The 14,307-nt window shown below is 45.7% G+C and overlaps 1 protein-coding gene across 3 annotated transcripts in view; it reads right to left on the reverse strand.

Moving 5' to 3' along the window:
- Positions 1-3,013: 3,013 nt before the first annotated feature.
- Positions 3,014-14,307, reverse strand: part of PLA1A (phospholipase A1 member A) — a 115,565-nt gene continuing 104,271 nt past the window's right edge. For 2 of the 3 annotated variants that reach the window (XM_083593639.1, XM_083593640.1), the window contains 6 exons: positions 13,924-14,013; positions 12,778-12,945; positions 9,674-9,763; positions 8,250-8,358; positions 4,880-5,044; positions 3,014-3,981 (listed from right to left, as the gene is read on the reverse strand). In XM_083593639.1, coding sequence (XP_083449765.1) covers positions 3,897-3,981; positions 4,880-5,044; positions 8,250-8,358; positions 9,674-9,763; positions 12,778-12,945; positions 13,924-14,013 — 707 coding nt within the window. In that variant the 3' untranslated portion in view covers positions 3,014-3,896. Of the gene's footprint in view, positions 3,982-4,879; positions 5,045-5,212; positions 6,266-8,249; positions 8,359-9,673; positions 9,764-12,777; positions 12,946-13,923; positions 14,014-14,307 lie in introns of those variants that run through there. The other variant, XM_083593641.1, reaches the window with a different exon arrangement.

Raw genomic sequence — 14,307 nt, forward strand, 5'->3', positions numbered from 1 at the left:
AATGGAATTTGCTCTCAGTTGAGGGGCTGTTGAGTAGTCTTCTATTGCAAAACATATTAGGAGGGAATTACAGTGGCACCTTGGGTTAAGAACTTAATTCGTTCTTGAGGTCCGTTCTTAACATGAAACTCAATCAATCTTTATTATGGTCCAGAGACCCAACAAATCGTTACAAAGCAATACACAATTCATCCAGCCTACCTCCAGGTTAAACAAGCATCTTTTTCAGAATATAGGGATCATTGGTTCTTGCAACCACTGATAAAAACTTTGCCACTGCTAATGTTCTAGTGTTTGTCTGGTCTTCCAGTAGGAACCTGACATAGTGAGCCTCTGATTTTCCCGGGAAAGGTACCAGCAAGGGTAGTATCAGTTCAGCCCTGGCTTGCTCATATTTTGCACAGTGCAACAAAATATGTTTTATGGAATCGATGTCTTGAGCACACGAGCAAAGTCTGTCCTGGTAGGGAACTCCTTTTAACCTGCCATCCAACACTGCAGAAAAAGCCACCTCTATTGGTCTGGCACCCCCCAACTGTATTACCTGGGTTATGAAGGTGCCCTAAAGACTTTAAAGCAAAGATTATGGGATAATGCACACAGTGACTTGCGATCTCGATCACACGCAGTCTGTAGTCTGCTGGCAGTACAATATGGGCATGTCTTTAAGCTAACATCTTACATTAAAAACCTGAAACTGTTCTTAACCTGAAGCATCACTTTAGCTAATGGGGCCTCCTGCTGCCACCGTGCGATTTCTGTTCTCATCCTGAAGCAAAGTTCTTAACCCGAGGTAATATTTCTGGGTTAGCGGAGTCTGTAGCCTGAAGTGTCTGTGACCTGAAGCGTCTGTAACCCAAGGTACCCCTGTATTCTCTTCTTCATGTCTTCCGATCTGGCTGACGAAGGATAAACGCTGCCTAGCTGGAACTGAAATTTAAGAGGGGATGGTTGGAAGGAGGAAGTCATAACCTACGTATATGACTGACCTTTCTTGCAGTAGAGTGACTTTTACCTCAACTGGGGGTACAAACAGAGGCGGAGCTAGCTGCTCCAGCACCCATGCTGTGCACTCGGGGGGGGGCAGGGTCAGCTACTCATGGGGAGTGCTGCCTGCGGCGAGCAGTGAGTGTCCCGGGGGGTGCCGCCCACGGCGAGTGTCCCTGGGGGGCAGCGATGTCACCCCCCCGGTCAGGGATGACACCCAGGCTGGGCCGCACACACCACCCACCCCTTCCTCCCCCAGTGGGTACAAACGGGTAGTTTGGGAATTGATGACTCTGTAAACAGGGTGCAGGAGAACAGAATGTAGATGTGAGCCAAAGGGCGACTCCAGGGCAATTCAAGAACATTGAGGGAAACTGTTAGGATAAAGTTTGAATCGGAGAGTTCAGCTGCTCTCTAGATGCTGCATCCGGAAACAAGATCTGACATGGCCAAAGGCCAGGGATGTTGGCAGTTGTAAGCAGAAGCACTGCGCAACTGGATCAGGCCAAAGGCACATTTAGTCCAACATCCTGTTCTCATGGTGGCCAATCAGATGCTTCTATGAGATAGGAAGCTCACAATCCCCACTTGGGATTCCCAAAGTGATATTCAGGAGCCTGCTGGCTCCAACTGGAAGCAGAACATAGTCATCACGCCTTGCAGCCACGGATAGCTCCATCCTGCATGGATTTGCCTACTCCTCTTTTAAGGAATTCTGGTGCTGGAGGAGACTCTGGAGAGTCCCATGGGCTGCAAGAAGATCCAACCTCTCCATTCTGAAGGAAATCAGCCCTGAGTGCTCACTGGAAGGACAGATCCTGAAGCTGAGGCTCCAATACTTTGGCCACCTCATGAGAAGAGAAGACTCCCTGGAAAAGACCCTGATGTTGGGAAAGATGGAGGGCACAAGGAGAAGGGGATGACAGAGGACAAGATGGTTGGACAGTGTTCTCGAAGCTACCAGCATGAGGGAGGCAGTGGAAGACAGGAGTGCCTGGCGTGCTCTGGTCCAGGGGGTCACGAAGAGGCGGACACGACTAAACAACTAAACAACAACAACAACTTTTAAAGCCATCCACTGTGGAAGCCATTATTGCATCTTGTGGGAGCAAATTTACTATGCACTGCGTAAATAAGGATTTTCTTTTGTCCAACATCCAGCTTCATTGGACGGGGCCAAGTCCTAATGTTATGAGAAAGAGAGAACCTCTCTCTATCCACTTTCCCCAAACCATGCGCAGGTGGCGCTGTGGTCTAAACCACCGAGCATCTTGGGCTTGCCGATCAGAAGGTCGGCGGTTCGAATCCCTGCGACAGGGTGAGCTCCCGTTGCTCTGTCCTAGCTCCTGCCAACCTAGCAGTTTGAAAGCAGCCCAGTGCAAGTAGATAAATAGGTACCACTGCGGTGGGAAGGTAAATGGCATTTCTGTGCACTCTGGCTTCTGTCACAGTGTCCCATTGCGCCAAAAGTGGTTTAGTCATGCTGGCTACATGACCCGGAAAGCTGTCTGTGGACAAACGCTGGCTCCCTCGGCCTGAAAGCGAGATGAGCACTGCAACCTTATAGTCACCTTTGACTGGACTTAACTTTCCAGGGGTCCTTTACCTTTTACCTTACCTTGCATCATGTCCCGCTTTACATTTTCTCTAAATTAAAAAGGCCCCCAAATTGCAATCTTTCCTCGTAGGGGAGTGGCTCCAGCCCCTCAGTCATTTTGGTTGTCCTTGTTTGAACCTTTTCCAGCCCCATATCCTTTTTGAGGCAAGACAACCAGAACTAGACACGGTATTCCAGGTGCGACTGCATCATAGATTTTTATAATGGCATTATGATACTGGCAGTTTTATTTCAATGACTGCGTCACAGAATTCACCTTGTTACACAGCTACCACTCAGTGACACAACATTTTTGTTGACTATCACAACTTTCTTTCCTTGCCAATTCAGGCACCCTCAATGCAGTGCTTCTCCCCGATGGTATGTGTCACAGTATAGAACCTATACTATATAAACCACACAATCCTCTTCCTTTTGTTATGTTTTATTATTGACTCAGTAAATCACATAGTTGTATCCAGTGCTTTTTTTTCTGGGGGTACTCAAGGGTACGCAGTACTGGCATATTTTTTCTAGAAGAAAAGCACTGGCTGTATCCTATATTTCTTTATTGGGAGTTATGGCGATATTTTTTTTAAATTTTAAAGCATGCAATCCTTTTTCCTTCTTACCACTTTGAACAATCTGATGTCATAATACATAATTTATGTGCTACTTGGTTTGACATGTTAGGAAAGCATAACAGCTGAAGCAGAAGCTACAAACAGAATATCAAAGGAGACTATTAGCATCAGTGAATACCTGAGTCAAAATCATGATATCAGACACTCCTCAGTGATGGCTGCACTTGTTTTACAAATGGTTGAGTTTTAGCAGCTGTTATCGGAAACAATACGACCCCTCCAGGTAGCACTCGTCACTAGAAACGGGCAAACTCTTCCTGGGTTGACCTGGGAATGGAAGTGTTCCCAGTCTCTCATAGTCTGCTGACTCCCAGCGTGCTGTCAGCTAGTATATTGAGGTGATGCAGAAGAGGGAGGGAAGAATAAAATCTTCCTCTCGCAGGGAGCTTCAGGATAACAGCATTACGAAACATCAAGCAAAGCAACATGTAAAGAACACCACATTAATTGTGTCTAATCTACGGACAAGAATGTGCTGTGAACAAATGCAGCTCACATTTGCTTCAAAGAATTCCATTCCTAAACACTGAGGGAACACGGGAACTGGGAGAATTTCTGTATCTGCATCCACTTAGTTCCCCAACAACCGGGCTTCTATCACATTTCTTATTTTAGAATATGTGCTTTCCCCCTTAGGACTCTTCTTGTTATCTCTAAGCTCAGTTGTGCTAGTCACAGGCAACGGTGAGGCCATGTAGAAGTGGGTTGTTTCGTGTCAGAGTCAGCAGCTGAGGGAGACAGAATATCTCCTTGCTGTAAAAGAAAAAGACTGAAGTTAAAGGATGCTAACAAATCCAGTGATAGGGTTGGGAGGCTTTTTGGTATATTAAATCAGCCAACATGGTGACTAGAAGATTAGACAACAGCTCTCATCGTACAACTTTTATTGGCCCTTTTGAGAATTGCAGTCCAACATCTGCAGCACATCCAGCTGGTTACCCACTGCACATCTGTCCTGCGCAAGTCCAGAGCCACAGGGCCTCAGGCCTTGGGCCGGCCCACCCATGAGGCAAGGGGAAGCGGCCACCTCAGGATTGTTCAGGCTGTTTTGTCAGCCTGCCAGTCTTCATTTTCATTTCATTTCACTTTTAATTTGCATACCTCTTTTCTATATTACTCTAGAAAAGGCGATTTACAAGCTGAAGAAACAATAAAACAGACAGCAAAGATCACGCACCTTATGATAATCTGATCCAATGCCAAAAAGTCATAATACAAACTTGTATCAAATAAAGCAATATTCAATTGGAATATAATAGGAAACAGTAGAATTATACGTCAGCCAATAAGGAACAGTTTACACTTAACGATTACAATAAAGAATTACGAAACTATAATCAATAAAAATAATGGAAGGTCACAATGCATAAAATACCACAAAACATCCAAAACCATGTAAAAGGGTGGGACATGCAAGGCAGCTGTAGTGACAGGTCTGGGTTTTATATTACCAGTTTCTCCCACACAAGTGGGCATTGTTTGGCCTTTGAGAGCAACCCCTAATGAAAAGGGAAGAAATCCCTCACGTTAACCTCTTGATTATCTGCGTGGACCCCAAACACCACAAAATAAAGACAAAAAGGCTTTCCGTTCCTCACTCGGCAAAATTCCCTTGCCGGCTGAGGCCTTAGCAATCATGCATCTTGGTTACCTGGTGTCGACAGGCAGGGGAGCAGTACAGAACTGGCCCAAAACAGGGGTCTCCTCTTTATTCCTCCTCCAGGTCTTGTGACGGTACTGCAGCATCACGCTTTTCATCTGGCACAGCGGGGCAGAGTGGGTCAGGAGGCCTTTGCCTACTGTCTGCTGCTTGGGTCTGCGAAACACAGCAAGGGGATGCGAGGGAGCAACAGGGACTTTTTTTGCATGCAGGATAAATGTGTGGGTTTTCTTTGCTCACCCAAACTTTAAGGTGTTTACAGACAATCCTTTACATGCCCCATTCACATATTTTGGGAATAATAATAATAATAATAATAATAATAATAATAATAATTTATTTATACCCCGCCCATCTGGCTGGGTTTCCCCAGCCTCTCTGGGCTGCTCCCAACAGAATATTAAAAACACGACAAAAGATCAAACTTTAAAAACTTCCCTAAACAGGGTTGCCTTCAGATGTCTTCTTAACACCAGATGGTTGTTTATTTCTTTAACATCTGATGGGAGGGCATTCCGCAGGGCGGGCGCCACTACCGAGAAGGCCCTCTGCCTGGTTCCCTGTAGCTTCACTTCTTGCACTGACTGAGGGAACCGCCAGAAGGCCCTCGGAGCTGGACCTCCGGGTCCACACAATATTACCAGCCTTCTGTAAACAGCTCATGTTTCCCCAGCTGTTGTTCCCTGTCCCCCCCCCCCATTCCATTTACCCCAGGGGTGCCCAACTTTTTTCAAAGAGGGCCAGATTTGAACATGTGAGAGGGCCGACCACAGGGGCCGGATTGAACCTGCCGGTGGGCTGGATTAGGCCCCCCAAAACGGGCTGTGGACATGCCTGATTTACGCCCCCCCCCGAGCCCACTAGGAAATAGTAGCATAAACTCTACCAGTGTGTATGCCCTAGATTTCTACTTCCCAGTCCTTTGATGGGTGTGTAGTCTTTTGCACATGCAATGAGATTCTGGGAGGTCCATCCCTGCACCTCTTCACGTCCTTCCTGGGTGCACCTTCACCATTACATTTCCCTCAGAACCCATTTGTTGGTTTATTTCTTTGTATGTATTTGCGTGTCCCTTCCTCTTTCTTTGACTGTTTAGAGTTTCCTAAGCTTTACAAAAGGGAAGAGTAAAATAAAAAGGGAGGTGGGGGAGTAGCAAGGTTTCCTCCCGGGTGCAAAAAGAGGGTCAAATTGCCCAAGATTATTTCCTAGCATGTTTGGGAAGTCCCATCACCTTCCCTTTCGGTAAAATAAGAGAAGTTGCTCCACAATCTTTTTGCTCTGTCAGGTTTAGCATAGTAAACAAGCCTGCAAGGCTGGCAGCTGAAGAGCTCTTCTCTCTTGAGGCAGAAAGAACAAAGGAGTCAGATGACAAGCCTCCTGCAGGAAAGAGGGGTGTTGCTTGCCTTCCCTCAAATATATATATTACACACATTAACAACAACAACAATTTACAGTCCCACGTTTACAGCTCTCAGCAAGAGAGGCCAATTATCCAAGGGGTGGAATGAAAGAATGGTGGCCCCAATAATCAAGAAAGACAACAAGGCTGACCCAGCAAAATGTAAACTAATCTCCCTATTCTCAGCAATGAGCAAACAGTAAAATGTTCTGATAGGGCACTGCAAAACTATTCAACAGTATGCCCACCTCTAGGGGTGGACAACTAGGTGGTTTGTTGGGACGCGGGGGGCCCTGTGGTCTAAACCACTGAGCCTCTAGGGCTTGTCGATCGGAAGGCAACGGAGTGAGCTCCTGTTGCTCTGTTCCAGCTCCTGCCAACCTAGCGATTTGAAAAATAGGTACCACTGTGGCGGGAAGGTAAATGGCGTTTCTATGCACTCTGGTTTCTGTCACAGTGTTCTGTTGTGCCAGAAGCAGTTTAGTCCTGCTGGCCACATGACTCGGAAAGCTGTCTGTGGACAAACGCCGGCTCCCTTGGCCTGAAAGCAAGATGAGCGCCACAACCCCATAGTCGCCTTTGACTGGACTTAACCGCCCAGGGTTCCTTTACTTTCACCTTTTTTTTACCTGTTGGTGCCCCCTACTGTTCAATTTGTACTTAAGCAATATTGCAACCACCCCTATCCAGTGCTGCTCACAGTCTAAGGTGTCCTGGGGACAGGGTGGTTTCTCTCCTGCTGCATGCCAATGGGAGTGTTTTTCTTTATTTCAAAGAAAATGCAATCTCCTGGCTCACACATTTGTTATTAACATAAATTGAAAACGCGTCTCAGAGAACTTATGAGTGAAGTGCCTGGCCCTGGCTGTCAAGGGCCCTCTCCATCCAAAGGAACGCACATGGTAGATAGTTAAATCTTTATTGTCAAAGCTGACACAGTCGTTTCTACAGCTCCGAATACCCACACACACCAGTCTAGCGTCTAGACAGCTGTTTCCCGGTCCACACCCTTTGGAGTAGTTGCAGCAACAGGGGACCACTCCCCTCTATCAGTTTATGTACCGTCCCCTGATGGGCTGCACACCCACAGCCAGAGACTACACCTGTGTGGAAGCCTTCAAAGGCTTCCATGAGCTCGGTCACCTTGGATTCATCCCACGTTGAAATTTTGGCTCTGAAGGGGGCCATAGTTCTGCAACAACATGGTTCTGCAAGCAGATGTGGAGGCCATGGGCTGTTTCAGGGATGTGCATGCCAGTGTTTTGAGAAAGAACCACCATCTTCAGACTGGGCCACCCCTTTTGCTGAAAAGCTGGAGGCTGACACCCTCTTCTCTGGCTCTGTGGTGCTCAGTGTCCCCATGTGGCCCCTTATCCTTGCCAATCAGGCATTCTTCTGGCAGGATGCTACTAGCTTGCAAGTAACACTTTCAAGTACGGTGGTTGCAGTTCCCTGGGAAGGAATCGCATGAGTTGCTGCTTGCTTTCACCTGCCAACTAATGAATAATAAAGATGTGTCTTTGGTCAACAACTGTGTGTTCCTTGGCTGAGTTTGGTGGAAATATGGGAGGAGTGGGCTGATAAGGGAAGTGGTTCATAATATAATAAAGTGCTTCTAGGTGAATGATCTCAGTGGGTGAATCTTCCCCAGGAAATTGATGAAGGTTCAAAGTAATAATCCTCTGTTATTTAGGGGAAGGGGAAGGGTAAGGGGTCTACTCTTGGGTGGAAGTTTGTGCTGCTGTTATATTTCACAAATGTGACTGCTGCAGAGAGTCTTGTGAAGATTCTTAGGCTGCAATTCTGTACACACTCACCTTGGAGTAAGTCACATTGGACTTAATGGGCCTTACTTTTGAACAACCATGCATAGGATTGCACGGCCAGCTAAGCAAATCTTGAAAGGAAAAGGGGACAGAGAGAATCGTGAGAAGCACATCAAAATTGTCCGTTGTTACTTACATGGTGATGCTGGTGCTGAATGAGGAGTTGCTGCTGAGAAAGGCGATCTCAATGTTGGTGTCCGAAGTCCTCCTCGTCTGCAGGCGAAATTCGACCAGGCTATGATACACTAGGCAACAGAGATCACATTTGGGGCAAAAAGCACTGAATATCTTTAGACTCTGGCTTTAACAGAAGATGGCTGCTATATCTTCTGCAAAGCCATCCATAATTTACCCCTCTTCAAACCATTTAACTGCTCCGTTGTTAAAGGTTAGAGTTAGGGTTAGGAACTGACATAATCCACAGCTCTGGATGCATTTTACAGATTTTTCAGAGCTGGTTCCTCAGCATCAGAGACCTTAACACTACAGACTGAACTTTTCTATCTCTGACCATGAACGCTTTTTACTGGAGCCAATTCACACATTCAATTCCAGCCATCAAGTGTAGAGAAATAAATTCACGCAGCCAGCATTCGTGAAGCAGTCGCCCCCACGAGCCCCTTTCAGATCTTTCAATCGTACATGCTACATGTGCAGGGGGGAGTAGGATCATAGCAGCTGTTCCCACTCCTGACCTACACATTTATCTGAAGATCTGCATAGATCAGGGGTTGCCAGCATGGAATCAGCATAACTGAGTGTACCTCTTATGGTCTCAGTAAATATACCCTCAAAATCCATAATGCATTAGACTGTTTGCTCCTCCTGCTTAATTCCTGTTTTTATTGGCTCAGCCTCTCCTACGGTGAACATGCCCCCTTAAACCTACCCACACTTCTTTGGATTCTAGGACAGGACATCTGTTTTAATTTCCATTCTGAACAGAAAAGAGGTGCAAATAGCATCTATCTGTAAGTATGACAATGGCTGGCATAGGTTTTTTCCCTTTGGGGACCAATGGGAAGGGGATGCCCCCACGTTTTGTGGCCCCATGTATTTTTCTTTTCTTTTCTTTTCTTTTCTTTTAAGATGTGGAAGCCATTTTCTTTTATGCTACACCCTCTCTCCTGCCATTTTGTGTTAGGCCATGGCGCTGTGGCAGCCATTTTGTATGACTAACACCCAATGCGCTTTCCTCAAAATTCCAAATGTGCTCGCTCTGGCCCCCCAAAGATTGGTAGTAGCTCATGGCATTGTGCTCCATCCATGCCCTACAAGTTTATTTGATAGTCTGCACAAAGCCTAGATATGTGCTCTGGGTGTCTAGAGGTCTCCCATGTGTCTGTGAAAAAACACAGTTCCCAATCATATGGAGAGAGATGCACATGTGCAGGCTCCATGCAGGCCTTCAAACAAATGTGCACAAGTCAGATGTGTGAGAACAGTGCATGAGAGCCCATTCCCTACACTACATCTGTAAGGGGCTCTCTGTGGGATTTTGATATTCTCTGCTGTTGCCTTGAAATATCAAGAAAATCTCAGCCCTCTGGATGCACTCACCACAGTATGGTGCTGATGCAGCTGTGGTCAGGTAAACCTTTACCTCTGTCGATAGTTTCCCCACGTGGACTCCTCCATTGTCTAGCAGTCCTAAAACAAGAATAAATGAAGTTTCTAATCCTTATGTCAGTGAAGTATGTGAGAGGAAGGCTGAATAAGATACCCAGCAGTCAAGGGGGAGATTTTCATTCCTCAGCATAGCATAGCTAGCAGATGTAGAATATATGTGAAATGAGAAAATACATCTCTCTTGTTTTGCTTATTGTGCATGGGTATACAAACTGTCAAATGCATCTCTTAGAAGAACTTGGGTTTAGGGTATTTGGTTTGAGAGAAAGAAACAGAGTCTTTGCAGACATGTACGCTGTATCTCTGTATGCGTCACGATGGGTGGGGTATAAACAATTAAATAAATAAATCATCACCATCACCACTGAAGATATTTCTGCAACTTTGTGTTAAGCATAAGGAAGATCAGAATCTAGATCACAAAACAAGACCATCTCGTTTCTCATACATCCCTTCTTTGGTGATTTTATTTTCCATTGTCTGAGCAAAGAGCGGGAATGAGAACAAAGCAGTTTTGTTACTAAGAGACTGTTATGGCCACATTTGCAGCTCAGGGCATCACACATGAATTTCCTCTCATTGTATCCTCAAAACAAGCCTCTGAAGTAAGGAGACGGACCAAACGGGGACCACTGAGCTTCATGGATACGCTGGGAATGTGGCCAGGTCTCCTCAGCATAGCAGAAGACTGGCTCACGGAGGAAGTATAAGTAAAAGCTTCAAAAATACCAATTGGGAGGAGGGGAGGTGTTTTGCCACTCCTCTGGTGTTAGCTGTCACCACAAGTAAGAGACTGTTTGCTTGAGTTGACACCCGGCACCTTGCCAAGGGTTGCCTCCTGGTCCAAACCAGGAAAGGTCTGTGATTAGTAAAGCAAAAACCAGCACAGGGCCTAAGGCCTGGCTGCTTCTTTGAAGATGAGGAAGTGGTAAACTCTTTCCTCTGAACAACTTTTCCGCAATGTGAAGCAACCAATCTCTCTCACACAGAGAGACCTGCTGGTAGCTCTGCGGAGAAAAACAAAAACACCCCAAGAACAGTATATCTGAAGGAGCGTCTCCACCCCCAACGTTCAGCCCAGACACTGTCTAGCACCGAGGGCCTTCTGGCAGTTCCTTCCCTGCGAGAAGTGAAAGTACAGGGAACCAGGCAGAGGGCCTTCTCAGTAGTGGCACCCACCCTGTGGAACGCCCTCCCATCAGATGTCGAGGACATAAACAACTAATGTCCTAAATGGCCTCAGTCCAGTATACCTGAAAGAGCGTCTCCACCCCCATCGTTCAGCCTGGACACTGAGGTCCAGTGCCGAGGGCCTTCTGGCGGTTCCCTCGTTGCGAGAAGTGAGGTTGCAGGGAATCAGACAAGGCCTTCTCTGTAGTGGCACCCACCCTGTGGAACGCCCTCCCATCAGATGTCGAGGAAATAAACAACTATCTGACTTTTAGAAGATATCTGAAGGCAGCCCTGTTTAGGGAAGCTTTTAATGTTTGATGTATTACGGTATTTTAATTTTTTTGGAAGCTGCCCAGAGTGGCTGGGGAAGCCCAGCCAGATGGGCGGGGTATAAATAATAAATAATAATTATTATTATTATTATTATTATTATTATTATTATTATTATTACAGCACCTGTACCTGCGTTTCCCCCTCTCCTTACAGACCTAAGAACAGCTGGGGTGGGGGGTGGGAGGTCTGGTTCTCTCCAAGCCTTTAACCAGAGAAGGGATCAGGTATTTTCCATTCCAACACCTGCCCAGCCTTAGTCGGAAGGGATGTAGTAGGAAATAACCCAACCCTGTGATATCTCTGTGGCGACCAGAGTGTGGGAAAGCCAAGTGGTAGTAAAAACCAGAGAAATTCTCGCTTGAGCTCAGTATAGAGTACAATGCAAGACAAGTGGCTTTTTACTTGAGGGTGTATCAGGAAAACAAAGACAGTTGTAGCTCGGAAGTCAAACGGAATCCGTTCCGGAAGTCCATTCGACTTCCAAAACATTCAGAACCCAAAGTGCGGCTTCCGATTGGCTGCAGGAAGTTCCTGCAGCCAATGAGAAGCCGCAGAAGCCCGGTCAGATGTTTGGCTTCCAAAAGAACGTTCGAAAACCAGAACACTCACTTCCGGTTTCCGATCATTCGGGAGCAGGAGCTCCCAAGGCGTTTGGGAGCCGAGGTATGACTGTACTTCATTATCAGTCTCTTTCATACATGAATGCATATGGTACAGATAAAGGCACACAAATTGGATCTCCAGTCCACTAAATGTGGATCCCAAACTGGACTGCAGTTCTAGATCTGATTATCGGTCACCTCAAATTCTGCCATGTGTGCGGGCAGGCAGTTCATGGGTACCAAACACACTCACTTTGGTTAACCTGTGTGGCAGCTCAGGAGGGGGAGATCACCTGACTGGGTTACCTGTCTCATGTTTCCCCTCCTGCCGCCGCTTGAGAGGATGGCCACCAAGGTGGGCCAAGGGCTGACTTTTCTCACTCTGCATGGCATCAAATAAGCCCACTTCATAACCCATGCTTTGAGACTGGCTTGTTTAGCAACTAACCATTTAAACCAGAATTTCTTATTTGTACGCATTGCGGAGAATATTTAACTCTGAAAGGATTCTCAGCAGACCTCTTTCTCCTGGCCACACAGGATGCAGGAGGGTGTGAACCTGGTGCTGCTTTGCTGAGGCTGATTCATACAGTGTCAAGCCACAGTTTAAAGGCAAAGCAACTCACGAAACCATTGGCGGGGGGCTTGCATTGATTCGGGCAATTTAATCTTACATCCTGCCATTCAGAGTTTATGTCTGCAATTCCGTCTATTTCCTACCTGCGTAGAAATTACAACATGATTGTTAAGGACAGTAAGACTTCAGCTCCACTCCTGACAGTCAAGCTTTATATATTTCCCCATGAAGACTGGATCCCTGACACCTCTCCTACACTCAAAATTTCCAGCCAAATTCTGGATTTCTGGATCCCCCTGCATGCCTGATGCGGCTTCTAATTCATCCAAGAGTCAAGCTGAGGAACATACCTATTGTTGGACAGGAGAGGGGGAAAGGGTGAAAACAGTCCAAGCAGTGGCCAGTTAGGAAATCCTTGTAACTCGTGCAAGGGAAAGCCATCATGGGGCAGGGGTCAGTCAAGGCGCTGATGTAGAAATGCACCGATCTCATATGGTCGCAGATCAGGTAGTTATAGCCTGGAGAAGAGAAAAACAGCATATAAAATGAGGCAAGCACTACTGATTATCAACTCAGCGGGTGGAATAGCATTGCTCACCACTGGCAAAGATTGTGCACCCAGAAGCACTGGGTTGCCATACGTCCGGGAAAACCCGGACATGTCCTCTTTTCGGGGGCCAACACACCCGTCAGGGTGGATTTTTACATTTTAAAGGAAATGTCTGGGGTTTTTCAGATTTTGGGGGGCTTGGAATCCACCCAGAGTAGAATTGTTGTTGTTGTTACAACAGAAAGTGTTAAAAATATTTATAGGAATCTGATCTCAATGTAAGCATCTCCATAAATACATGGAGCACCATATGGGGTAAAATATATTTTAAGGCTATATCAACCCACATTATTTTACCACTTAGTTACGTTTCTCTAAATGAATATCAGAGAAAATTCAATAAAACTAGTGCACATATAACACACCAGTTAAGCTATGAAACTCAATCACGTGTGTCGTGGAGAGTCTCTACAACAATTAACTTTAACTACCTCTGGCTTTTTAGAGATTTAAGATGAACCGGTATTTCTCTTTCTGCTTAGTTTCAATGTATCAATGTGTGGTTTATTATCTATTTGTTTGCCCTGGGCAACAAGATAAAGTGACTGACAAATTTAATACAAACAAAATAATAAATTGAGGAACTTGCTGCCATGGGTTGTATTCATGGCTAAGTGAATATGGACATCAGTGCAAAGATTTCTGCCCTTGTGGATCCTGCTGCCTGAGGCAGCCACCTCACCTTGCCTTGTGGGTGGGCCGGCCCAGCTGGCAAACCTGCTGCTACTTTGACAGCACTCACTGGAATGAGAGAGAGGGGCAAAAGCAGGACTTGAATAGAGGGACCTCCTGATATAGTCTACCTCCATTTCATTGAAAACTTGCCATGATAAATGGTTAGGAGTGACGAATGGCAATGAAAAGCAGCTTCTATTAGTAAGCTTACCAGATGATATAAAACGGGGACATCCAGGCTGATCTCTGCCACCATTGACATAGTAATCAATGTGGCCAACAGGTATCCGGATACCAAAATCTGAAAGAAGACCTGAGTTAGGATTGCACTTCTATCTTGCATTCAAAATATTCCATCTGGATATTCAGGGGAAAGTCCCAGTTAGAAGGGTTGACCACAAATGGAAAATCCATTAACCTGATTCACTAAACTGATCATTTTATTGTTTTAAACTTTTTGCAAAGTGCTCTGAGGTTTTATTGCACCCACGTTGTATGTTGATCTTGTCAAATAATAATAATAGTAATAGTAATAGTAATAGTAATAGTAATAGTAATAATAATAATAATAATAATAATAATAATAATAATAATT

The sequence above is a fragment of the Podarcis filfolensis genome (genome assembly GCF_964270895.1).
Source record: "Podarcis filfolensis genome assembly, chromosome: 17".
Classification (NCBI taxonomy): domain Eukaryota; kingdom Metazoa; phylum Chordata; class Lepidosauria; order Squamata; family Lacertidae; genus Podarcis; species Podarcis filfolensis.